At 47.2% G+C, this 27385-nt stretch overlaps 1 protein-coding gene across 1 annotated transcript in view; it reads right to left on the reverse strand.

Annotated features, from left to right (window-relative positions):
* Positions 1-27385, reverse strand: part of Csmd2 (CUB and Sushi multiple domains 2) — a 539902-nt gene that overhangs the window by 91384 nt on the left and 421133 nt on the right. The window contains exons 28-35 of the mRNA XM_027937327.2: positions 23988-24126; positions 20506-20693; positions 12585-12779; positions 11289-11405; positions 9032-9145; positions 2129-2224; positions 720-923; positions 174-298 (exon numbers count right to left, since the gene is read on the reverse strand). Of these exons, the coding sequence (XP_027793128.2) occupies positions 174-298; positions 720-923; positions 2129-2224; positions 9032-9145; positions 11289-11405; positions 12585-12779; positions 20506-20693; positions 23988-24126 (1178 nt within the window). The remainder of the gene's footprint in view (positions 1-173; positions 299-719; positions 924-2128; positions 2225-9031; positions 9146-11288; positions 11406-12584; positions 12780-20505; positions 20694-23987; positions 24127-27385) is intronic.

Below are 27385 nucleotides of genomic sequence, written 5' to 3' on the forward strand. Positions count from 1 at the left end.
CCCTCCTTATGCCCATTGTGAGCTGCTTTGTCCTTTCATGTGTGGCCACACCTCCACACCTGGACTGCACCTCTTTAGCTGAAGGGGCAGGGACACAATTGGGGATTCTCCTCTTGGCTCAAGGCTGGGTCACATCTAGCATCTGTGGGCAGCGACCTGCCCAGGGCTCCTACCTGGATGCCTGCACCTTCAGGGACCATGATCTTCCATACACAGTTGAGGCTGTTGAGGTAGGGCTCTGGGAAGCCGGGTGACAAGATGGTGCCCCTGCGCTCCGTCAGATTGCCTCCACATGGCACTGGGAGGAGACATAGCACTGGTCAGCGGCCTCTTGCACTTGTCCTTGTGGCTCCTTGGGAGCCTCCCCAGACAGACTCCTCCCTCAAGACCCCAGCCTCTGCTTCTGACTCAGCCTCTTCTGGCCTCTCCTTTTGACCCCGAGTCCTGCCCTTTTTTTCTTTTCTTGGCCTCCTCCATGACTGTTCCCCAGGGACTTGGACCCCAGCTCCTCCCTTCACAAGCCTCCCTCACCCAGCTCCTCCTCGCTGTCTTCACTCCTGGCCCGCAGGACCAGAGAGTGCTGTGGCCTGAATGGGTCGCCTACTTAAGGTACATGCTGGGAAGGGCTGCTTTGTGGTTTAGGGCATCTGTGGGGACAGACTGCCTCTCCAGGGAGAGAGGTCTCCTGGCAGCCCCATCCTGGTTGCCCAAGTACTCACCCACGCAGGTTGGTGCTGAGACGTTCCACTGAGCCAAGGCCCCGGGCACAGGGAGGCACTGGATTTCTGGGGACCCCTGCAGGGCATAGCCGGAATTGCATTCGAAGCGGACGATGGCTCCCACTGAGAAGTCACTGCCCAGCCTCTTGCCATAGCGGGGTTCTGGCACAGAGCTGCATTGCGTGGCGCTGGTTCGGGGCACCGCTGCAAGGCGCAGGGGACAAGGGCACTGAGGGGAAGGTCTCACTCCTTTAGAAACCGGGTGATGGATGCACACACAATGGGACTTTGATAGACACTCTGGATGGGACCCTGGGAGGCCATGGGCAGTTTCCCTTAGGGGAAGGGTAGGTTCTCTCTCTAGGATGAGGTGCATTTTCTGAATATAGTTGGACACAAAATGTTGCAGCACAGTTTCTGGGAAACCATGGGGTGGAGTGGGGGTGGGGAACAAGGGAAAGAACCCTGCAGGCAAACATCAGGCCAAGAGCTGCTCTTTGCTTTCCAAGGATGCCCCTTGCTGATTAGGGTCCTGCATTCCTTAGCAGGGAGAATGGCCCTTCCTCCTTCACTGTCAGCCTGCTTTTGGCTTCTCCTCCTCGGATGCCTTAAGACCCTCTCTAGGGCTGCTCTCCAAGACCTGTTCACAATGGCAGATTGTGGAACCCTTTAACCCAGGCTCTAGAGATGGCACCTGTGTGGCAGGATTACCCCTATGCAGGAAAATGCATCTTATCCTGGACAGAGTCAAATACATAGGGCCAAGTTGGAACCTGGGCCCTAGGAAAGTGTATGTTCTCCTGGACAAGAGGAGGCTGGGCCACAGGTAAAAGCTGGGGTGCTCTAAGACATTGCTGTTCTGGACAAAGATGGGAATGGACATCGATTGCCTGGTACCAGCTAAGCCATGAACTCTTTTTGTCCTGTCAGTGAGGATCTTGTACTACCCTTGTTCTACACAGAGCAAACTTGGGCTCCAAGGCACCCAGTAGCTGACACCGCCTCACCTCAGAGCTTGTGTACCCCATTCCTTACTGTGCCTTGCAAACAAAACCAAGCTCCATGAGAGACAGAGTCCAGGTAAAGAGGCTGGGCTGGTGTCCCCCATCCATCTGGACTGTCCCAGATAGTGGGCAGGAGTGAAGCAGTGAGGAATTGGAAGGAGTTAGCCTCCGGGATCTAATTTTCTTCCTCATCCCACAGAGTTCGGTCCAAGAAATGTGTGATTTGGGTAAAGGTTCAGTGTATGAATCTCAACTGAGTGTCAGGGAATTGCCCCCAAAAGAATAATTGCCCCCAGATATCCTGAGAAAAGGTCAGATGAGGGTTTGAAGGTTCCCGTTTCTAGGATCACAGTCATGGGGGAGCTGAGATGGCCTCTGAACCTCCAGCGTCCATGTCTTACCTACCTTGGTAAACAAAGTGGAAGCCCCTGGCTGGTGCTTGGCCTTTGGCACTGAACTTAATGAGAACTTGATTGGAGGTGGCCAAGGGTAGAGACTCTCCTGCAGAGATAAGGGGTGAGGAAGGGAGGAAGACTGTGAGCCTAGCAGCCGGCTCAGCAGAGAAAATCCCAGCCGGGGAGCAGGGGCTGCCCACATCCCACACGGCAGTTTGCTCCACAGTCCAGGCCTTCTTGAAATAAAACCTCACACATTCAGTGTACCTTACAGTTCCAAGTTCGCCCATGGACTTACCTTGACCTGTGGTCATTGGGAGGTTGGCATGGCAGAGTTCAGGACCCTGACTTAACAGAGCAAGACAAGGGGGTTCAGAAAGATTACATGTCCTGCCCAGAAAGGAGAAAGTGGCTGAAGATGTGTTGACCCACAAGGATGGACAGAATGGTCATTACCAAGCTGACTGGCAGTGTACTTGGAAAACTGACATCCATCTGATTAAACAAACAAACAAACAAACAAAAAGACAGAACAAAACAAGGCACTGGCTAGGAAGGAGGGTGACGTGATCACCTGAGAGCAGCTGGCCTTTCCAAGACCTCCTATGAAATTATGGATAAGCAGAGCAATAATGTAATTTATTGCTTATTCTAGGACACTTTTGAGAGTAAAATGTCATGCTATTAATAATTATGCCAGGACATCCAAGTGAAAGCTAAAATGGTCTCAGGCAAATCAGGAGGTATTGTCACAACACACTCACTGGGGACATCTACATGGGCAGGGGAGGCTGGAGAAGGTGGGCAGCCTTGGCCGCAGAAGAAAAAGATCTAGTCCTGTTTGGTGTGGTGCAGATGCACAAGAGGAAGGACAGCACCAACTCCTCTGCAGCCATGAAGCACAGTCCTGCTCCTCATCACCTTCCTGTGGGAGGACTTGCCCAGGGAGACATGGTGGCAGGCAGTGGTATGGCCACTGCTACATGCTTCTCCTGTGCAATCTTATGAGTCCTTGAAAGTGGATGCAGAAGGGAAGTAGGGATCAGAAAGGACCATGCTGGAATTCAGACCTGCCAAGAAGACATTGGGAGCCACTGGGAGGTCCACTAGTGCTTCCAGAAAGCCTACGTGATGCTACTGGTCACAGTGAACAGATGACCTTTTGCACAGCACACTTAAATTTATACATAGCCCAGAGGGCTGGCCCTCTCTAGCTCCTCCTGGCAACAGAGGTGGGCAGAGAACACTCTCCTGTCCTCCCACTGTTTAGTCTGACAGATGTGGGTTAGGACCCCAGGGATGGCTCACACAGCCTGTGACTTCAGTCCAGAATGCATGCAGACCTCCTTCTCTACAGAGCAACATCCCCCGACACAAGAAAAGATTTCAACGTTTTTAGAGAGAAGACCACTCTAAGAAGTCAAAGAAAATATTTCTATGTCAAGTACAACAAAGGACAGCAAAAATCTCAGAAGATTCTTGGTCACGGTTGTCACAAGTTTAACTCAAACATCACATCTGTGAAGTCAGAGGAGGAGGATGTGCCAAAGGAAGGATCTGAGATTAAAGGCCATAAAGGGACAGGAATGCTCATACACAGCTTCTGGATCCTGCAGAAATCAAACAGTGGAGATGAAACATGGGAATTTCTTCCAGGATCCACAGAAAAAAGATGAAGGTTACCAGAACAATAAGAGAAATGACAAGTGACACAGATGATGGATGTGAAAAACCCAATAGACGTATGTCAGGAGTTCCAGAGAGAGAAGGTGGAGGAATCAAAGGAGAAAAAATAATTTACGAAGGAAGATACCTTTCCTACGACTCATGGTTTAGATTGCACCAACTTGCCAAGAGCCAGTTCTGAGCAGTGAATAGATATGCCCCTTTACACAGTGGGCTGTGTGATTTTTAAAGGGAAAAAATATAAAAATCATAGGGATAGAAAAGCATCTGTTATTTACAAGGACAAGGAATCAGGTTGGAACCCAATTTGTTTGTAATATTAAATGTTGGAATAAAGTGGAATAGTTGCTGCAGTTTTGAAAGATAAAGGGTGTGAACCATAATTTGATTTGCAATTGAGTTGTCATTTATATGATATGTCAAAAGAAAGGCATTCTCATACATGCAAGGTGACAGGAAGTACTGTAGTTAGGAGCCCTACTGAAAAAAGGAGCTAAAATAGGGAAATGAAGGATAGCAGTGATAAATACAGCCAGGAAAGTATGGGCAACCCCAAATAATCACTGTTCACGAGGCAGCAAAACTGAGCACAGATGCCAAAACTTGTCCGTAGGGAAGAGATTCATGATTTTAAAATAATCGCTAAGAACAATTAAAAGACCAACAAAAAACTGGGAAATTAGAGATGGGCCAGGTCTGAATGGAAAGGAGGTACAGCAAAGTCAACGCAAAACCAGAGAGGACAAGCCATTGACAGACACCAGGCAGCACGTTTTACCTGCCAAGTAAGTAAATAATCTTCCTCTTAAAAAGTCTACTATGGAACCAACCTAGATGCCCTTCAATAGATGAATGGATAAAGAAATATACATAATGGAACATTACTCGGCATTAAGAGAGATTAAAATTATGGTATTTGCAGCTTAATGGATGGAGTTGGAGAATATCAGGCTAAACAGAGTAAGCCAATCCCAAGAAACCAAAGGCTGAATATTCTGATAAATGGATGCTGATCCATAATGGGTGTGTGCTGGGGGTGGGGAGAGGAGGAACTTTGGGCAATGGGGAGGGAGGGAGGGAAGGGTGCATGGGGGCAGGAAAGATGGTGGAATGAGATGGACATTATTACCCTAGGTACATATATGACTGCACATATGGTGGGACTCTACATCATGTACAACCAGAGAAATGAAAAGTTGTGCTCCATTTGTGTTCAATGAATCAAAATGCATTCTGCTGTCATATGTAACTAATTAGAAAAAAATTTAAAAAAGTTTTCAGGGGAAATGAGGAAAGAGAGATAAGGCAGATAGGGATACAAAGGGTATGAAAATTGTTAAAGACATATGCAGACAAAGAAATATCACAATGTGGGAGGTGTTTTAATGCAAGATTCTCCATCATTGCTGTATCCAATAGAAAACAAAGTGAGGACGTTCAGTAATGTTCCATAAGCTTTTTTCTTAGCCCCAACACACTATGGACAGTTCACCCCCATCAGTACCGGTGGGGCTCATTATCAGTGTTTCTCCAAGGGAGGAATAAAACTCTCTGAGTATATCAATAATGATAGGTCTAATCTTTCCTTCCTTCCTTCCTTCCTTCCTTCCTTCCTTCCTTCCTTCTTTCATTTCTATTAGTCCTACACACCTATAATTATACCTGTATCTGTATCCATATTTGCATCCAAAGCTTCTAAATACATACCTACCAATCTCTCATTACCTATAGACCATATACCTATACTTAGGTTTTTATCTCTACAGCTATACTTATATCAGTCAATCAATTGATCAATATTAAAAAGATATCCCATCCTGAGGAGTCCTGATTTATACTCTTGGCTGAGTGCATAAGTGCGGGATAGTGGCATTGAGGAGTCATTTGGTGCAGAATCTCTGATAAATGGATATGAAAAACAAAATTGAGTAAGACTGATCCAATAGCTATTTCAAGGCCCTTTCACTCCTGCTAATAACCCTAGGGGTAAGACTTCTGCTATCTGCCTTTTTCACATGAGGAAACTGAGAGTCAGAGAGGTCAGATACTGTGCTCACGCACTTAGAAAGCAAGGCCAATAGCTCGGACGAGTCCGGTTGGTGTGACTGCAGAGTCCAAGCTGGCCTCTGCTACTGTGTGGCCTCTCCATTCTACAGAGAACATACATTCTTCTCAGATCCTTTGGGGGTTTAAAATCAAAATGTCCTTGGCTACTGAAAGATCTCATTTACTCTCCAAAGTAGAAGTGGCACAGGACACATTCTGTAACCATGTGGCAAGAAAAATAGAAATTAACAACAAAAGTGTAACAATAACAAGATCCAAAGTCTTGCATGGAAAAGAAGAGACATTCTTAGTCAATCCTTGGTCAAAAGTAATATTGTGGGCTACTTAGAAAGTAATGATAAGGAAAGTAGTACATATTAAGATGTGTGGCCTGAAACTGAATATTCTGCTGTAAATGTATTCTTTCTTACATGGGAGGGGGAACCCCAATTCAAGAAGTTGAACAAGAAGAACAAAATAATTTGAAGAGGCAAAAGAGGAGAGAAATTATGAAATTAATTAGAGGTTAATTAGAAAATAACAATAAACTGTGTAGAAAATTTGATAAATTGGAGCAAGAGAAAAAATTAAAAACCAACCAACCAACCAGCCAACCAACTACAACAAAAAACACAAAACCTCGCCTACAGTTGAGAAAAAGGGGAACTATGAATACAGCATTCAGCATACAGGGTCAGGGGATATGAGCAGCAAACAAAGTAAACGAAGGATAGTAAACATTATCCTAGTATATTGTATGAATTGTGTTGCTAAATTTAAAAGAAATTATGAATTTTTTTGGTAAAAAAAATTTACCACTGAAATCAAAGTAATATGCTTGAATAGACCAGTGATCATGGAAGGAAACAGAGAAAGAAAAGAAAAAACACGGAAAAGAGGGCAGCAAAATGAGGTAAATTTATTTGCAAATCACATTGCTTCTTGCTTAATGGCCAAGAATTAGTTGACAATGGTAGCATTATTTTGGAAGGTTCAAAATGAATATACCAAAAATATGACTGTCTTGGAATTTAATAACAAAGACCAGTTAGAAAACACAATGAGGCGAGTAAAAGATCTATTTGTGGCAGCAACACAAAGGGCCACAAAACATCTCAATGAAGTATCTAGGAATAAAATTAACAACAAAAAAATGAATATTGCTTAAATAAAAATCAGGGCTGGGGTTGTGGCTCAGCTGTAGAGCACTCGCCTAGCATGTGCGAGGTCCTGGGTTCAATCCTCAGCACCACATGAAAATAAAATAAAGATATTGTGTCCATTTACAACCAAAAAATAAAATATTTAAAAAAATTTAAAAAATTTTAAATAAAAATCATTGCACCTTCCCCTAAATTACAAAAGATAAATGAATGGCGAGATAGACCATGTTCCTGGATGGGTAGAAGTGTTCACCTAAAGATGTGGGTTCTCTCTAGTTTAACCTATGTTTTATGAAATTCCAGTCAAATTCTTGATGCAATTTTTTAACTTGATGAAATAGTTCTAAATTTTATTCGGAAACAAAAAAGTAAGCAAGAAAAGTCAATAAAAAGAATTCAAAACAAAGAATGACCATGGGGATTGATAAGAGCATGTATTTAAAATGGTTGTAACATTAAACACTACGATAGTATCGGAAATAGTGTTACAATAACTAAAAGTGATATAAGAATAAACATTGGAGGAAAAGTCAAGGAACAGACCCTTCACTTCATAGAAATTTAATATATGTAAATCTGGCATTTTGAAAATTCTGCTAGGACAACTGATTAACTATAACTGGTTAGATCCTCTGTATCAAATAATAAATCAAAATAAATTCCAAGGGTATTAAGGCAGAACAATGAAACTAAAAAGAAGCAAAAGAAAACACAGAGGAATATTTATTTGATCAGCATAAAAGCAAAGGAGAAAACTATAAAAGGAAACATTGATAGATTTGATATCATGGGAAATTTCCATTTTCTGACATTAAAACACCCCGAAGAAAATTAAATGGCAAATGACAAACTGGAGGGGAAGGCATTTTATAGCATATAATCTAGACAAAAGGTTTTATTGTATATAATGTATATCACTTATAATTATATGGAGCTCTTACTCAATAAATAAGAAAAACAAGTGTTAATGGAAAAATCGACACAAATTTGCAAACAGAAAATACATAGGCGAATAAACACACTATAAAAAGGTTACCACCTAACCAGTAATAAAAAACGGTGAATTAGAAAATGAGATACTGTTTTTGCTTTACAAACTGATGATACTTTGGGTGTCTTAATTGCCTGGTTTCATGAGAATAACACCCTCTTATTCACAGTTGGTGAACAAGGTAGAAAAGTCTTTAAAAAAAATTTTTTTTAGTTGTAATTAGACACAATATCTTTATTTTATTTATTTGTATGTGGTGCTGAGGATCGAATTCAGTGCCTCGCTTGTGCTAGGTGAGTGCTCTACTGCTGAGCCATAACCCCAGTGCACCCCCCAACCCCAAACAGGGGTGCTTGACGATCTGTATAAAAAGCCATAATGATCTCTCATATCTTTTGACTTGGTCATTCTGCTTCTAAGATGCCAGTCAGAGATATGCATAAAGATATACATATAATACCTTGAATTACTTTTTTTAATACCTCGAATTACTCTTAATTAGAGTAAAATATAGAAACAATGTAAATGGCATCTCCAGGGAATTCATACTTACGTATGAACACTTAAATAACTACATGAAACACTAGTAAGCAGCCTTTTAATACCCTGTTATGAAAAAAAAAAATGTCAGAGAAAAGTTCACAGTTAAAACATGTCTATTGTTTTTATTCAATAAAATATGTAAAAGATGAAGTCTAAGGAGATATAAAGAGTGGAAAGAAATGTAGTACATCTTATCAGTGGTTCTTTCTGGGTGGTTTTAATTTAAATTCTCTGATTATTTCGTTTTGCCCTTAAATTTTCTACAATGAAAATGAAATAAGCCTAAAATCAGAAAAAAAGGGCCAGGCCTGCCCTCAAGCCACAGGCAGGGGCCTCGCCCACGGGACCTCCCCTCTGCGGGTGGATGCAAAGCCCCAGGGTCCACCTACGGCCCCTGCTGCTTACAAGGCCTCATTCCTAGCAGCTGGCCTGTGGTGCCTGCCCCCAGCCCACCATCATCCCCTGCTGGCCCTGCCCTAGGTACCTGTGTGGGAGCCCGAGAGGGAGCTGAGGAGCCGAGAGTGCTGGCTGTGACCATCATGCACCTCCACCACGTCGTTGAGGGCCGTGTGGAAGAAGGCGAACTGGCCAAACACCACTGTGGAGGAGACAGGGTGTGGAAACATCAGTGGGAAGACAGGAGAGGTTTGCGTGAGCACAGACAGGGGTCCTGAGGACAGCACCCAAGGTCTAGCTGTTGGAGGTGGCCCTGAGCTAAGCTTATTCCTTCTGAGAAAGCAGTGACAGCAGTTAATTGAGGTCTTGAAAGGGCTTTCAGCAATATCCCCATTTTCCATGTGATCTCGGAACCCCAGATTCTCCCTTACTTTTTCTTTGAAGCTGACCGGATACCCCATGTTCCACGGTTAAGAGGGATGAGAGTGGGGAAGGAGCTCCTGGGGAAGGAGCAACTGTCGATGGAGCAGGCAATATCTCTACCTCATTTTGCCCAAGAGAGAGCATAACATTTATTAAGCACCTATTGTATGTCAGACACCACCTTTGCTATATGCACCATCTCTGTGACTTTTCCAGAGATTATCCAAATTTTTTAGGCAAAATTCCATTTAGCTATTGGCCAGACCTGGGTTCATTCTGTCTGCTCCTGACTCCCAGTTGGCCTGGTATGCTGATGGCAAGAGCTTGGGTAGACCCTTCTCCACTTTGGCTCAGAGCCTTAATTATGTACAAAATACTGTATGTGTGTGTATGTTGCATGCATTGTGTGTGCAAGTGTGTTGTATACGTGTGTTGTATGTGTTGAGGCAGAGGGAGGGATTCATGATAAGCAAGTGTTTGTAATGCTGAATACAGCAACAGCTGCAGTGAGATCCTTAGCTCTGGACTTATGGGCCAAGGAGCAGGAGGAAGAGAATATTCTGTACCCTGAGAATGGGCACTGGGTTCGGGCTGGTGGCAGGGGCATCTCCCTGCAGTGGTGGACAGGACAGGTGGGGTTACTGCTTTCCCAGAGTGTGCATTCTAGTGGGACAGCCCCATCCAACCCACACCAACACTTAGCAACTAGATAAACAAGGTCATTTCAGAGAGTGTTAAGTTTTGGGGTGATGGACAGAAAGAGAGGGTGAGGCAGGTCACTTTAGATAAGAGACCACAGGAAGATTTCTGAGATGATGTCAGAGCTGACAGCTGAGCTGGAAGATAAGTGATCCAGTCCCAGAGGGGAAAATATACCCTTTATCTGGGCTCAGAGGTTGGCCTCACTGGCGAAAAGAAGATGCCTGGAGCAGATCTCTGCCCCTTTAGAGCCAGTGCCCGCAGACAGATTTCAGCTCACTGACACTGAGCAGCCTCAGGGCTGGCTGGGTGCAGAGGGGTAAGCGCCTTGTCATTGGAGGAATGCAAGCATGAACTTCATGTCTGCCTATCAAGGATGCCGCTGAGTAGCAGATGGGATTGGGCAACCTGTCACGACTCTCCCTTGATCCTGCAGTTCTAAAGCTCCTGCCACATAAGCATGCTGGGCAGTGAAGGTCCTGAGGCAGGAGCAAGTGCACAGGTGTCTGGAGTCCTGGGTGAAGATGAGACTGGGAGTTTAAAGGGACAGGAGCTGTCTCTCCCATTGCAGCGGCCCTCCTACAAAGAGGAGGTTCAGGAAGAAAGCAACCAGGCTGGCCACCTGGTTGCCCTTTAGGATCTTCTTGAATGCTTTAGGGCTGGCAGAACTCCTAGATGTCACCACTGCCCAGCAGGTGATGGATGAGCTTGGCTCCTCCTGTCTGGATCTCTTGGGGTCTGGAGGTTTCTCGTCTTCTCAAGGTAGTGGCTCCCCCCACATTTTTCTTGTCCCTCCTATCCATAGCTCTGGGCCAGGCTGTTTTTCAGATGGGACATGGGTGACGTGGCTCCTGTATCCCTTACCTGCACTTTCAAGCCCAGCTCCATCCTATCCTCCCCCACCTTCTTGCTACTGGGCCCTCTGCCCCTCCACTCAGTCACAGTTGTGCTGGGGATCCTTCGGGACACCTGGCCTCTGTCTGGGTAGCTAGCTCCTCATCAAGTTATTACCCTTGCTTCTGGCCAGCCTCACTTGAGCCCTTTCCTCCAGTGTCAGGAACACCTCCGGCAGTGTGTTTTGGAGCATCAGCACTCAGTGTCCTGATGAGATGCTGCTCTGCCAGTGCCCACTAGGGAGTGGATTACTGGGAAAGGCCTGAGGAGTTGCCCAACTTGGAATAAGGGAGAAGAGTCAGGAAACATAAAAACAAAATAACACATACCGTAGTCCTTGGGCACGGTCACAAAATACAAGCAGATGTGTCCGCTGGTGTAGTTCTGGGGGTAGTTGGGAGATAGGACCACACCATCTGAACCCACATACTGTCCCCCACAGGGAGCTGAAAGAGAAACCGGGTAGGGGGCCAGGTGACCCTGTGGGCTTCTAATTAACTGCCCATCCTCTTTCTTGCTCCTAGCAGAGCCCCTGGTAGGGCTGCCCTGAGAAGGTGGCCCTGAGCACGGAGAAGGGGAGCCCCCAGAACACTACCCTTCCCTGATCAAGGACACCCGTTCCTGGCCTGGCCGGAAACCCACCCCAGTGCTCTTGGACACACATCAACCCTTGCCCTATATTAACACTGGCACTGGTCCCTGAAAGCACAGCTCTAGGGTGCAGGTCAGGAGCTCTCCTGCTCACACATGGGGCTTAGAAAAGACTGTTCTGCTTTCCAGTGGCAGATGTGTGTCTGGGCAACTGGTGTCTCATGAGTAAGAGGCTGATGTTTGTTCCCTCACACTAACCCACTGGGAGTGGCCACCTTCTGTTTCCATCTCTGGTGCCAATTTCTGCAAGAGAAGGGCTGCTCTCGCTCATGGAGGCAGAAGGGAGCCTGTACTTTTCTTTCTTTCTTTCTTTGGGTACCAGGAATTGAACTCAGGGGCACTTAAGCACTGAGCTACATCCCCAGTCCTTTATAATGTTTTATTTATGGATATGGTCTCACTGAGTTGCTTAGGGCCTCAATAAGTTGCTGAGGCTGGCTTTGAACTTGCCATTCTCCTGCCTCAGCCTCCTGAGCCACTGGATTACAGGTGTGCACCACCATGCCCCCCTGAGGCTGTACTTTTCAACTTGGGTAGTCCTGTGCTCTTGAGTTCTGACATTCTCTCCCCTGTTAGGACCCCACAACTGACCCAGGCCCACTTGGAGGTGGCCCACTCCATGGCCTTACTCCACACAGTAGAGCCCTTAGTGATTTCCCCAAGCTCAGGAACAAGCCCAGGGCATGTTAGGCTCCCTTCCCCTAGGATATGCTCTCTGGGCTGTGTGTTTGTAGGCTTCTATTGAGGACATGAGCAACCATCTGAATAAACAGATCACTATGTGATCCAAGGGAGATGACACATTGACAGGGACTGCCATGCCACGGGTTATTAGCCGTCCCCAGTCACAGTACCCCCATGTTTGCTGGCCCTGTTTGCAGGAGGCACCCTTGAACACTGTGTCCCCTCCCCCGTCCCCCAGCCAACAGCATGCCTGCTGTTTCTCAGACCCTCCTGTCCCCAGCTCCCACCACCTGTGCAGACAGGCCGTGGATTGTTCCACACGGGCTTCCCATCAGGCCCCAGGATGCAGCTCAGGGTCGAGGAGCCCTCCACCTCGTAGCCGCCGTGGCAGTAGTAGGTGATGGAAGAGCCCAGTTTGAGGTCGGACCCCACTCGTGTGCCATTCTTGATGGAACCAGGGTCAAAGCATGACTCTCGTGGGTTTTCTAGAAAAACAGACAAACACATCCACATGCAGAGGGCTCATTAATTACCTGCTTCCATGAGGAACACCTAGAGACTGAGGATTGCTGGTTCTATTCCCTTCAGATCTAGAAATATCTCCACATTTGGTTAGAAATCTGAGCCTGGAAATCATGGAAGAGTGAAGCTGCCCACAGGTGCTTCTGGGAACCAGTGTCCCCACCCCACATCATGGTGCCATGCAGGGCTACGATAGTAAATGTCAGTGCTCAGGGAAATACCACTCCCACCTCTGGGTTGGGTTCCTTCAACTTCTGGGATAAGTGAAATTCTCCAACAGAGTTTTCCAGGGCTTTGCACTCAATGTGGAGTGCTTGCCAATTTATTAAAACAGCCACATTTTTCTATTTGGTCATTGATCCTTATATGTATTCCCAGTCAGGCCTACAGGGGATGTGCCTGACAGGCATCTACTCTTGTAGATATCCCTCTGCACTGCATAAGTTGCATTCGATGTTGCCTAAGGATGGGACTACAGGCAGGTCCTGAGTCCCTGGAGGACTATATAGACTCCCTTGCCATGAGCTCTTGGGAGCTGCTGCTAGCTTCTGTCCATCACTGACTTCCCTTAGTTCTGTTCCAAAAACACTGATAGGCAAGAGGCCCAGCAGGGCTGGGTATTGGAGGGACATAGCCGAAGCCAGTTCATACCAGGGTCATACAACTATGTATCAGACTTTGATGAGAGTCCTGGTGGCTGTCTAGAGATGGGGCTCACAGAGAGGTGCTGACAGCCCTTGCAGAAGGACCCTGGCAGTCAAAGGAAAGAGCCAAGGGATCAGAGTTCAGAGGCAAATAGTTCAGGAGGAATTTTGCTGAGGGCCATCTGTGGTCACCTGGGTACCTTATAGACTAGCTACACAGTGGGCAGCTGCTGCTTGAGGCTGTTATTCAGCTGCCACTCAAACTGTTGACTGATGGGAGAGGATCTTGATACTCTGTCACATCTAGCCGCTCTTGCATTGAGTCACGCTGGGCACAGTATTCTTTAAGTCTTTGCCAGCAGCTGAGCGTGTAGCAGTCCCAGAGACACTATTGCACTGAAACTCAAGTGAGCCCAGAAAACACTCACCTGGAAAAGGGGCCCTTAGCGGTTTCCCTGCATTCCCTGGGGTTGGGGGTGGGGTTGCACCAACCTGACCCCTGCATCAACTCTCTCCTCTCCCTAAACCTTGTGACTGAGGTCAGAACACAATGGCCAGTGGCCCATACCATGTACCAGACACTGGAATACAATAATGAATAAAACTGAAAAACTGTCCCCCTGTCAAAGGGATGTAATAAAATGTTACTGTGTCTTATTCGTGCATTCTCTTCATAAATTCAAAGTGGGTCAAATCTTATTTGAGTTCAGAGAAATTAAGTAATTTGGAACCAAGTTCACTCAGCTCATGCAAAGTAGAATTAACTGACACCCAGTGTCTATCCCCCCGCCCTTCATCCTTGAATAATGGAATCCAGATTTGATCCAGAGTTCAAGGTGCCAGCTAAGTTCTACATTTCCCAGCCTCCTGGGCAGCTAGATCTGGCCTGAGAGATGCAAACATGTCAGATCTGGACTGCTGAAGTCAATCCAACAGCCAGCCTCTCCTCTCATTCAGAGTGGGAGACCATCCTTCCAGGCCTGACCTTACTCCATGCACAACATCCATCCCTCCATCTGCCTGGCTCCCTCCCTCACCTCTTTCCAGACTTAACCCAAAACATCTCCATCTTGGTGACATTTTTCCTGAGCAGCTATTTTAAAAATCACAATATTCCTTGCCCTAGTGCTCATCTTCACTCTATTCTGCTGTGTTTCTCTCCACTGTGATTAGTATTCTCTCATCTACTATATAGTCAGATAATTTTTTTCTATCTTCTTCCATGAGAATTTCTAAGTCCCTTCCAGGGGGCAGCTTTTCATTTTGTTCATGGCTGTATTGCAGGGCCTGGCCCATGGGAGGCACTCTATAAATATCCTTAATTGGTAAATATGAAAACTTCTAGAAAGGCTGATTAAGGGAAGATGACTCCAGGCCTTTGGCCTTTCCATCTATCTTTTCTTCTCCTTCCTGCAATCTAGAACTCAGACATAACGGCTGGCACCCTAGTTGCCATCTTGGATTCTAATAACCTTGAGGGTGGGATCCATGGACCAGCAGATGGAGCAGGAAGACCAAAGGTGCCTAAGTGAACCCAGTCCTGCCTGCCTACCTCTAGATTTCTTTCATTAGAAGGACAATAAACTCCCTTCTTGTTTAAGCAACTGCATTGGTCCCCAGCTGTGTAGGACTGCTCCAGGACCTATATGCAGGTTAGAACAACCTTTTGGAACAAGCTGTGTAGCAAACTCCTATTCATTTCAATGCCACCATCTCTGAGCAGATTCTCTCTGGCAGAATCTGATTTTCTTTCCCTGATTATAGCATCACGTTGACTCGGTAGGCTGGGTAAGTGTGTTTCTTTCTAGCAGGTTCTAACCTCCTAGAGGGTAGAGATAATCATCTAGTCCTCTCATAACCTCGGCAATAAGCACAGAACTTGGCACCAGGAGTGGCCATGTTTGGCACATAACACAGGTTTAATAAGCGGCTGCTGGATTGTTTGGCTGAACATTTTGGAGCTTGGAAAATCAACAACCACATCATTGATTCCAACAACAGACTCTATTGTATATTTACTCACATTTCAGAGGAAGTTGGGCTTATCATTCCAAGCATTATCACATTAATAATAATGACGAGGATAATGACAATGATGATAGTCCCTTACATAGGAATATCACCTATAATTTTGAAAGCACTTTGCAATTTGTTATCTCATTTCTGTTTCACAATACCCTCTGCAGAAGGCAGGGCCAGGTAGGCTCATGTTCAGGATACAGATGAGGAATGTGATGATCAGAGAAGCTAAATGAATTTTCCAAGCCATTCAGCTATTAAGAGAGAGAATTAAGACCAAAATCAGGTCTTCAGTCAGCCAAACCAGAGCTCAGCTGTGAATGACAAAATGGAATGACTAAAACATCATGATAATAATAATAAATAAAACTCAGGCCTCCCCCAAATGCGAAAATAAAAAGAATCAGGTCCTAATAGATGAGGTCCACTTCCAAATTTTGTCAAATCAAAAAACTGAAAATAACAATCCAAACATCTGATCAGCAAGGAACTGGTTTGAAAGGTTGGATTAGAGCCATCCTGAAATACATGCAGTCTTTTAAAAGGATAGCACAAGTGTTTGAAAATGAATGTGGGAAGATATCCACGATCTATTGGTGGGCAAAAATAAGACAGATAACATACTAGTACATATGGTGTGATCACATTCATATAGAATAGGGCTTGGCAAACCACAGCCCACAGTTTGCCGGCTGTCTGTGTTTGTAAATAAAGTTTTATTGGAACACAGTCATGCCCATTTTTTACATTCTGTCCATGGCTGTTTCAGTGATTCCACGGCAGAGCCAAGTGGTGGCAACAGAGACCATATGGAATAAGACATTTACTATCTAGCCCTTGGCAGAAAATGTTGGCCAACCCCTGGGATAGAATTTATGTTATTTTATACTTACATAAAACCTTTGTAATGAGGTGATGAACTGTTGACTATGGTCCTTTAGGAGATGGGGGAAGGTAAGGGGAATGTTAAGTTTTTAGAGTACATCTTCCATGTGGTTTGAAGTCTTCCAAAAAAAGAAAGAGGAAGGGGTTTCCATTTTGAATTTATAAAGGAAGACCCACAGCTGTGTCTGGTGAGGGCTGGGTAGGAGCAGGTGGAGGTGGGGTTGGGTTAGAAATCTGGCCATGACTCTCAGGCCCATGGTGTTACGTCCAAGGGTTTGGAAAAGAAAATAGATATATACTAGCACTTTTCTGGTAAAAGTTGATTTATCTTGACCTTTCCTGAGTTGCTGCAGATTCTCTCACAAAACTTCAAACCCTTCCTTCTGAATCCCACCCCCATTCTTGCACAGAGGTCTCCTCCATCTTCAAGGCCCTTTCTTAATGGCTCCTGCTCGGCAAGTCCATCACCAACTACCTACCATTCTGAATGGGTGCCCTGTTATTCTTTCTCAGAGAGGTCTTTTCTTTTCTTCCCTAACTTCGTACACTTCTTTATTTCTGGTTTGTCTCCTTATTGTCCGTTTCTGTCACTCACCTTTAAGTTAGACTGAGGTAGGGACCAGGGACATTTTGCTCATGGCCAAATCCTCAATCTCCAGCAGAAGGCATGGTGCCAAAGAGGAGCCCAGTAAGTGCTTGTTGAATGAACAAATGGTCTCATACACATGCCTGGATGTTCTAGCCTGTTCCTGACTCACAGGAGGCCACCACAAAAGAGGAAAATAAAGGTCCTTCCACCCACCCTTTCTACTGACTTACTGGCCAGAAGAAGGACAGTAAGCCTTCCCTGGAACTCACTGTTAGTGTTTGACGCTACAAGCCACGCTGACCCTTTGCTTCCTCCAGCAAAGGGTAAAGCTTCCCAGGAGTACGGAGTCCAGGGAGAAGTGCCTCAGAGGCCTGGTTCAATAGACGCCCACAGATAATATAACTGCATTCGGAATCCTCTCCTAGCAGGTTAGTCCAGAGATGACTAAGAAACCACAGCCACCTAAGACCCACCTGAAACTCTTTGCCTTAGAATTAGGTGGGCCTTCAACATTGCGTTTGCATGAGAAGTGTCTGTCACTCTGTTTGTCACTATGATGTGAACTCCATGGAGGCAGGGGCTTTGGTTCCCTGCTCTGTTTTTGGTTCCTGTATCAGCGTCTGGCACACAGTAGGTGCTCAGCTAATATCTATAGTACAAACAAATAAAAATGCCTGACCTGGTCTCGTCTCTGATACACAAGCTGAATGGCATGATGCTTTCTCAGTGGACACTTGAATTCAGTCTGGTCCCTTTGACAGTCCCATGGGGACTTGGAACTGGAATGTAAACTGGGAAGCAATTCCAAGTTGAGAGGGAGGACATGCCTGTCCTAGGAGAGTGAAGAAGCAAGGAGGGGAACACAACCACAGGGGAAATGAAGACTTGGACGTGAGGCTGTCCCCTGTGAGCTTCATTGCAGAGGACTCAGGGCAGCTCTGGCAGTGGCTAATGCTTGGCTTGAGTGGAGCGATGTCACTTATAGTAGCTGCAGGTATCATGTTTGTGAAACTTTCTTAATGTCCTTGCCATTTAGGTGTGGGTTTCCAAAGGGTGCGGTTTGTCAAGGTTTACGTAATAGCAGGCCCAGGAGCAGGCGAGTTGAGGGTACTAATGAGAATATGAATAAAGGGATGAATAGCAAGAAAAATGATCGTGAAGACACAGCAGTGGGGTGGTGGTGAGTAGAGTGATGAAGGTCCCAGGTGAGTCTAAGGCCTGCTTTCAGCTAGAATTCCAGAACATCTGACTGTATCTGTATTGATACCAGCAAAATATCCAATCCCCGGGTCAGCCCCGTGAGGCAAGAAGAGTTCAGGCCAACAGTCTGTGCACTAAGTATCTTCTGGAATTGTGCTTGACAGATTGCAGACAACTGACAGCTATAAGGAGTTCCAGGAGCTGATGGACATAAAGAACCCGGACCGCGTTGGCAGTTGATAAACTCTGAGTTAGCTATTATCATGATTAGCATTATTTGCAAACTCATATGAGCTCTTCCCAGGGGTTTCCAGAAAGATTTGATTAAGGGACATTTGAAGAGGCTGAGACTCTGCATTATGCAAGTGGGAAACATGAGCCAGAAACTTTTTAATTTTAACTGGTAATATGACCCCATTTGTACACAGAGGCTGATGAGGTCCGAGTGAACTTGGATTATAATAACAACAACAAAATCTATCATCTCTAGAGTAGCCTCAAAGTGTTTTGTACATTCTGGGCATTATGCTCATCTCTCTTCTCTTTATCTATCCTATATATCTCTTTATAATATGTATGTATAAAATATCTTTTAATCCTAACCTTCTGAAACATAATTTTCATTACCCCCATTTCGAAGATGATGTTCTAGGAGATAATAACTTGCCAAGCACACAAATCAAGCAAGAAATGGAGCTGGGATTTGGATAATGGGGTCTGGGATAATTAAGGAAGAGAGAAAGGTCAAAAAGAGAATAATGGAGTAGAAAAAAAATGAGTGCCCGAGAGCCTGGAACATACTTATCACTATTAATAATATTTGAACATTACAGAATGCTTGATAGGTGCCAGGCAGTTACCAGGGACTTCAGTGTCTAGACTCATTGATCTTTACAACATTTCTATGAGGCAGGAATTTTCTTGCCATTATTTTACAGACATGGAGGTTTTGAGAAGTTAAATAACTTGCATATGGTCCCGCCATCGCTGAGTAGTGAGCATGAATTTTCAGTCAGTTAATCTGACAGTCTGTGCTCTTGGCTAGGCAGGGACCACCACCTGTTTCTGCAAGAAATTTTTTATTGACACATGGCCATGCCTGTTCCTTTATGTTTTGCTTCATGCTACGATGGTTGTCATAGGCAAACCTAAAATATTTACTATCCTTAAGGAAAAAATTGTTGACTCTTGCTTTTGACTTCTTCCACTATTCAGTTTGCATCAGTTAATACAAAGGTGCAATGGGAGTCAGAGAATGGGATCACTGGTAGGATGAGAGCACATGCATGGGGTGGGGGGCTTGGGGATGCGGCTCGGTGATAGAGGCACCTCCCTGGTATGTGCAAGGCTTTGAGTTTGATCCCTAGCACTGCAAGAAAAAAAAATAAGTGAATAGGTAAATAAACAAAAACAAAAAACCATGATCAGGAAGGGGCATAAAGTGCCCGGTTTTCAACAAAGTGCCAGAGAATGATCAAGGAGTGTCTTTGGGACAGAGGATCAAGCACTGTGACCTTAGGATTAGATAGGCTCTCCATAGGGTCTGCTGTGGTTTGGATATGGTCTGAGCATGTGCCCCAAAGATTGATGTGCAGACTTGGCCTTTAGTGCAGTGACACTGAGGTGGTGAAACTTTTAAGGGGTAGGGCCCAGTGGAGGGTGGTCAGGTCGTGAGTGGGGCACTGCCTCTGGAAGGGTTTAGAGTCATTCTTGTGGTTATAAAGAGTGAGCCTGACTCTGTGATCTCTTTGACTTCCTGTCTCATCATGTCATCTCTTCTGCTTGGGCTCCTGCCATCTTGATGTCATGCACCGTGAGGCCCTCACAAGAGGTCAAACAGATGGGCTGACTTGATCTTGAACTTTCAAACTGTGAGCTAAATAAACCTCTTTTCTTTATAATGTACTAGCCTTAGTACATTATAGCAGCAGAAGATGGACTCAGACATAGACACTGAAGTTACCCAGGATGGTGGAGACTTGGTATGGAGAGGACAATTGGGACTTATACTAGAACCCTCACTAAGGCAGAGGAGTGATCAGGAGGGCATTACCTGGAGTGAGGTTAGGAGAGTGAGGTAGAGTGAGGAACTATCCTCATAGAAGAGGGGGAGAAGAGGAGCCATGATTTGGAAATAGAAGAGGGATGCAAAACAGACAGCTGTTCCCCTTCTCCTGGGCCCTGGGTATTTGAACGTGAAAGGTGAAGCCACCTGGAGAATTGCAGGGAGGGCAGGTCCCCTGCAGGGCAGCAGTGCCAGGGTCGACATGGGCTCCTGTGGGCAGCCAAGCTTCCTCTCTGTACTACACTGGCTGGCCCTTCCTTCAGTGTCCCTGGCACCAGGGCCCTTACCTGTGTAGTCAATCACAAAGCCAGCATTGCTCACAGATGCGTCGCTGCGGAAGGCGAGGAATAGGCTGTTGCCGCTGCTTTCAATGCGGCCTGGGAGCTGGGAGCCATAGAAGCTTCCTATGAGAGGGCTGAGAGAGTCCCGTCCATCGTAGATATGAAGGAAGTCATAGCCAGGCTCCAAGTTAAAGCTGGGGAACAAAAACATCCCACCCCCACCCATGAAGGTCAAATGAATGGCTCATGCTGGGGCCTTAGACTCACAGCAAGGATGGGGCCTCCCCAGGAGCAACCACCCTTCCACTAGGACCCAACCCCTGAAATCTGGCTGGCGGGGAGGTGGGGAGAGGATGGAGCCCGGTGACCTCCCAGTCAGGCAAGATGATGATGTCAGATTCCAGAGTCAGTGTCCCCAAATCTGCAGCTAGCTGAAAACCTACTGTCCTCCCTACACACAAGGGAAGCGAGTCACCAACTCTAGGCACCGAGGGACTAGCCAAGGAAGATCCAGAACCTAGGTCTCTTACCTGACACCATGTTTTTTATATCATGCTATTCTGCATTTCTTTTCATCAGAGGGAAGAACTGCCCAGGTAGCCATTCCCAGGAGGGAAGGGGCCTGCCCCCTTGCAGGACCCTAACATTCTTCTTTTATCCCAATCCAGTTCTCTAGCTCTTTTCGGGATCTGCTAACATCCTACTCCTAGCACCCCACCCAGGGATGCCTCTCTTAGCTGTCTTGACCCTGGTGAGTGGGGGGAATCCACTTGAAAAACTATCTTAGTTTAGCAAATTGGATATTAAAGCTCCTGAATGTAATTTATCCCACTGGATTGGCTAGAGTGAAAAATGATAAAAAAATGCCAAGTGCTGCCCAGCAGCAGAGCCCCTGGGCCCTCACACCCTGCAGGCCAGCCTGTGAAATGGTTCGCCCACTTTGGAATGCAGCTGGGCTGGATCTGCTCACTCTGAACACAGGCCTGCTCTGGGATGCAGTAGGCCCACTCTGAAGTATCTATCTAGCAAGAGCAATTGATGCCAATCAAGTGTGCAAAGATAAAAATAATAGAAAAGTAAATGAGTTTGCAGAAAACAGATTTTCAATGTAAATTCAATCTTGTCCAGCCATGAGCCGGAAACTCAAGACATACCACTTGGCTGGACTGAGAATGAAATGGTGAGGGGCCACCACATTTCTGGGACAAAGAGGCCAAGGCTTGTAGGGAGACAAGGGTGGGGGTCTGGGAGGCAGATATGCACTTTCTACATGGCCCACTCTCACACTGGTGCAGGCTGTAGGGTCACCCCACCAATCCTCTCACACTGGGGCTGGATGAAGAGTCACCCCACCAGTTGGTAATATGGTCTTCCTGCCTCTGCAATTCAGCTTCCTCCCACCTGCTCTTTCAAAGTCTCCTGGGAAGGGTTTTGAAGTCTGGCATTACAACTTAATTAATTGCCTTCTGTCTGTCCCGACCTTCCTTCAATCATGGACTTCGTATCAGAGCACCCTCAATATGCCAGGCACTGTGCCAGGTTCCCAGGACTGGAAGACATTCAGATACCACCCCTGCCTCCCAGGAGGGGATGTTGCTATAGCAAGCCATGGAGTATAGCCAACAGAAGGCAGAGCAAGAGCACACGGTGTCCCCGAGCGGGTGGAGATCACATGTTCATGGAGGTCTAGCTTGAGCTAGTCCTGGGACATGAGAAGACCCTCAGTGGGTGGACAAGGAGGGAGTAGGAAATGGCTGTGAAGGCAGAGGCAGAGGCAAGGACACAAGGTCATGACAGAATCTACGAGACCCTGGTGATTCCAGAAGTTCAATCTGGCTGGGGTTCTGGACATCGAATGGGGTGGAGGGACTTTCTGGAGAGTTGGGCAAGGGCCAGATCATTTGGTGCAAAACTCAAAACTTCAGACTTATTATGACAAGAAGGTCATTAAAAGATTTTAAAATAAAGAATCTATTTCTTTTTAAATTGACATGCATATCATGACCCAGAACATTCCCATCACCCCAGAAGGTTCTTAGGGCCTCTTCCCAGTTCATCTTCCCCAGTTCCAGAAGGTGCCGCCATTGAGCTCTTCTCATCATAATTAGTTTTGCTGACCCTAAAACTTCACATAAAGTTGAATTTTATATTCTGGACTTTTTTGTGTCTGGCTTCTTCCACTCAGCATAGGATTTCTGGGACTTATCCACACTGTTACATGATCATCTTTTTTCTTTTTTTTTCTTTTTTTAATACTGCTGAGCACTATCATTATAGGATGTTTAAGTGGAAAATGGGTAGTTATTTCAGCATTTTTGAATGACAGGTTCACTCTGACAGCATAAGAAGAAATTAGCCTGGGAGGCAAGACGGTGCAGAGGAACCAGTCAGGAGACCGCAGCCATCATTGAGGTGGGAAATGATAAGGGGTCAAAACAAGTCAGGAGCTGGTAGGATGCAAAAGAGGGAAACAGGGGGAGTTAAGGCATAGAGATGGATGCCTTGGCTGTTCACGGAAGAGGTAGTGGGGGGGGGGCGAGGGCCACTTGCTCGTGATGAGAAGAGCTGCTCTGGGAAAAGTACTTGGTTTTGTGCAACCTTCATCTGCGGTGCCCGCAGGCACCAGGCAGAGCTGTCCCGAAGCGGGATATGGGCGCTGTCAGCTGTAAGGAGGCCAGGGCAGCAGCAGGGGAGGATAGTCCTTCACTTCCAAGGAGGCTGCTGCCATGGGCGGGGGCGAGCTTGTTTTGGAGGGAGGTGTGGGTGCGAAGAGGGGGCTATGGCGAAGACAGGCAGAGGAACAGGGACAAGGAAAGGCAGCTGGGAAGGCCCAGAAGAGACCCGAGAAGCAGAGGAGAGGAACTTCACAAAACCAAGGGAAAGCAGCCTCGGGTGGTGGGCGTGGTCAAGACGCGCACGGGGTGAGGCGTGGAAAGCTCCGTGTTGTTGACAACCCGGAGTCGGTTGGTGTCTTCTCTCTGTGGAGGCTGCAGAGGAATGGTGGCGGCAAGGCCAGACTCCTTGGGCTGAGTGACTGGGAGGGAGGAGTAAGAACAAGTGGAGGCAGTTCTTCTGCAAGCCTGCGGGTAAAGGGAACGAAGGATGCGGGGGCAGCAGCCAGGCGGGGAGGATGCAGGGGACCTGAGCCTGCTCCTCTGCCAGGGAGTGGGGAGGAGCAAAGGAGGAAAATGCAGGAGGCTACGCAAAGGACTCCAGCAAGGGCCTCCCTTCTGAATCAGAAAAGAAATCACGACGGCCATGTCAGAAATGATGACAAGGATCCTAGAGGGGACAGCGTGGGACCACTGAGCTCAGGAAGGAGGGATTTAATACAAGCTAGTTTTCCTTTCTCTCCTGTTGACTGGCTCACTTCCCAAGGTTCCGAGAACTCCGCCCACAGATCTGTGTCTACTCACCTGGGGGCCCAGGTCCTCAAACCCCTAGGTGCTCTGAACCCTCCGTCTCCCACCCGGGGGAAAGGTACATACATGTTAAATACCAGGGCGATGACGTAGTCTGGCGAGACGGTCACTTTCCAGTCACACTCCTTGCCTGGCGGATAGGGCTCGGGATAATTTGGCGACAGGATGACTCCTGATGGTCCCGTCAGGTCTCCCCCACAAGGAGCTGAGGACAGAGGAGGTGGAAGGTGAGGCTGTCCCCTTCCCCCTGGTCACCTGTTAGTGGGTACCCAATAAGCAAGGTAGAAAGCGGGGTGGGGCCGAAAGGCCCAAGTTAAAATGTAGCTGGAGCAGAGGGGACGGTGGGATGACAGTTCGACTTGGGAGTGATGGAGATGTGTTGGAAGAAGACCGCAGGGGCACCACATTGTGACTGTACCAAACGACACTGAATTGTTCCCTTTAAAATGGGCCGTTTTCTGCCATGGCATTTTACATCTATAAATTATGTTAAAACCATATCTGGCTTTGCCACTTCCTGGCTATGTGACCTAACCTTTCTGGCCTTGGTGTCCTTCCTGTATGATAAAAAGAGATCATATCTGCTCTGTGGGGCGGCTGTAAGTGTTCTTGGAGGGTCTGTTGTGGCATTTGGCATGGAGTCAACGGTCAGCAGGGCGCCATCTCTCTGTCTGACTCATGAACTGTGCAGTACCCTTCTGCAGCCTCACGTCCAGATTCCAGGGGAGTTTTGTGGGTGATCACTGCCAGTTCCAGCCACTCCGTGTCAGAAGGAGTGGAAACGTGGTGGTCTCTGCCTGCCAAGTGCTGGCCTCCCTTGCTGCCAGTGCTCTTGGCATCGGCTTGGGGCTGCAGATATGGTCCAGCTTTCCAAAAGCCCTTTGCCAAGAGCAAGTGGGTGCCTCCCTCAGCTGGATGGGGGTGCTGCGGATCCCCAGTGAGTCCTAGATGATCCCCTTCCCTGAGATCACAGGCAGGTGTGGAGGGGCAAGGTGGCCAGGTCATCTAGCAAGAGAACCCAGGGACCTCTTGCAACCTCCCCCAGATCCTGAGCCAGGTCCCCCCTCACTATTTGGCTTGGGAAATTGTTAGATTCCTCTTCTCTGTGAAACAGAAACCAGATAAATTAGCTGAGAAAGAGGAAGAGGAGAGAGGCTTGGGAGTTTCAGCAAAGAGGTGGCAGAAAATAATGTTCCCAGGGATTGGGAGAGTGTGACCCAGGAAATATGTGGGGCTACAAGGTTAGGACACTGGCTGGGGCTCTTGCTGTTCTGTGGCAGGAGGCTGAAGAGAGTGAGAGCTGGGAACTGTGTGGGGTCAAGAGCAGGAGAAGTGGGCCCCAGGGCACCGCTGAGGCAGTGGGGTCAGCAGACAGTGACCCACAGAGTGCAGAGAGTGGGTGTTGGGCACTTGAGTCTCTCTCATTCTTCTCCACTGAGCCTCAAGGCAGAGGGCTGGATAGAGGGGCACACTGCGGTCAGTATGGTCAGGACCATAAAGCAGCACTGCAAGGCCCAGTCACAGAGGTGGCCCTGCTCTGGCCCGTCCAGAAAGAGTTAGATGTAGCCTCCCATCAGAAGCACCGGCCACCATGGAGTCGTCCCTGGGGGCCTCTGTGAGGCCTCACCTCTAGGCAAAGGTCACCACCTGGACCTCCCTCTGCCAGCTGGGGGGTTTCTCCCCTCAAGATGAGGTGAGTCTGGGAAGTGCACTAGTTGTGGGTTCCAGGCCAGACCCTGACCCAGCTCTCCTCCAGATGGGCTGCAGGCATCTGATAGCCAGGGACCCACTTCCCACTCAGGACCCTGAATGGGCTTTTCTGCCCTCTGCCAGGGGTACCCCATGGCCCTGGTGGACTCCCGAGCTGTGTCACCAACAGGGGTGTGCTGATTTAACAAACCATGGAGATACCCAGCTGGGAGAGGGCACCAGCTGCCAATCATCCCAGATAGCCAAGAAACAGGAAGGCTGTACTCAGAGGCAAGAGTTGCAAAAAGGGCATTGATTTAGAAACCACACAGTCCTGGGTTCAAATGCTGACACCACTCACGAGCTGTATGAATCTGGGCAAGTTCTCCTCCCTCTCTGAGCCTCCATTTCCTCATCTCTCAAATAAAAAAACAATGATAATAATGGATTCTAACACACACAGAGAGTTTACTAGGAACCAGGCAGCATGGTTCTGAGGACTTTACAGTGTTATCTTGTTTAACCATAAAACAACCCCACGAGACAGGTACTATTATTTCACTTTTTTACAGGCAAGGAAACTAAGGCACAGGGAGGGTAAGCAATTTGTAGAAGACCACCCAGCTTGTTGCAGTGAAGCCAGGGGTCAGAATCCAGAACCGAGCTCTAAGCTCACATGGCGACTTTGACTGTGATCATGTCTAGTTTTGCACCTATCACAGAAGGATGCTCGAAAAATATTTGTTTTCTTTCTTTGCTTCCCTCTTATAATGAAGGGCCATCAGGGCCAGCTAGACCCACTCATGGCAGACTGCCAAGGAGCTGGAAATTAGGGGCTTGTCACTGGGATTTCCAGTCTGTTTGTGAGAAGAGGCGAAGACATTTATTCTGTTGCCCAAGGAACACTTCCTAATGCCGTGTGTGGAACGAGCAATGAAAGCTGAATTAACCCCGCAGCCCTGCTTCCTGCCCATTACGGCTCCCGTCGGCCCAACAGTGCAACTCCCCCTCCCGGGGCGGCTCCACTCAGGACTTGCTTCTCTGCAAAATAAGTCTCAGGAACCACGGCCTTGTGCAGAGTGGAATGTGGAAGGGGCCTAAGAGGTCATCTGAGATTCTCTTCGGCCTCACCAAGATTCCCTTGATCAGAGGGAAATTCTGGCTCAGGGAAGGGAAGTGAGCCCAGGAATTTGAAATAGGAAACACAGAAGAAAGGAAAGGAAGCAGAGATGGAGGGAGAGACATTCTTATTTTTTGAGATAAAGGTTAGCTGTGTTGTCACCCCACAATGCCATAGTTACCCTTGCACTTGAGGAAATGGAGACTTAGAGAGTTGAAGCAATTTTCCTAAGGCCACAGAGCCAAATGCTAAACCCAGACCCATCTGCTCCCTTGTCCCGTGCTCTTTCCTACACATCACAGTGAGCAGTTAAGAATGGAGCTGGTTCTGGAACTCAGTTCTCCACCTCCTGTGTGTTCACCATGCTCCTGCTCATACATGCAGGTGACCCCTCTTCCCACTGAAGAACAGTACTTGGCATCTCACTACAAGTTCCAGCCTTCGAGCCACAACTGACCATGGCCAGTCCTCAGGTGCCCAGATGGTGCCTCCCACAGAGCACATGTGGAAAGAGGCGCAGAGCATCCCCAGGATGGGGGTCTCAGGAAGCCCCCCTAGTCTATTCCCAACAGGGGACCTGGCACGGAAGGTGGGAGAATGAAAGGCTTTGTTTTCAGAGTGGTATGGATGCAGGTGATGGCTGTACCATGTCCTA

Source organism: Marmota flaviventris, chromosome 10, assembly GCF_047511675.1.
Source record: "Marmota flaviventris isolate mMarFla1 chromosome 10, mMarFla1.hap1, whole genome shotgun sequence".
In the NCBI taxonomy this organism is placed as follows: domain Eukaryota; kingdom Metazoa; phylum Chordata; class Mammalia; order Rodentia; family Sciuridae; genus Marmota; species Marmota flaviventris.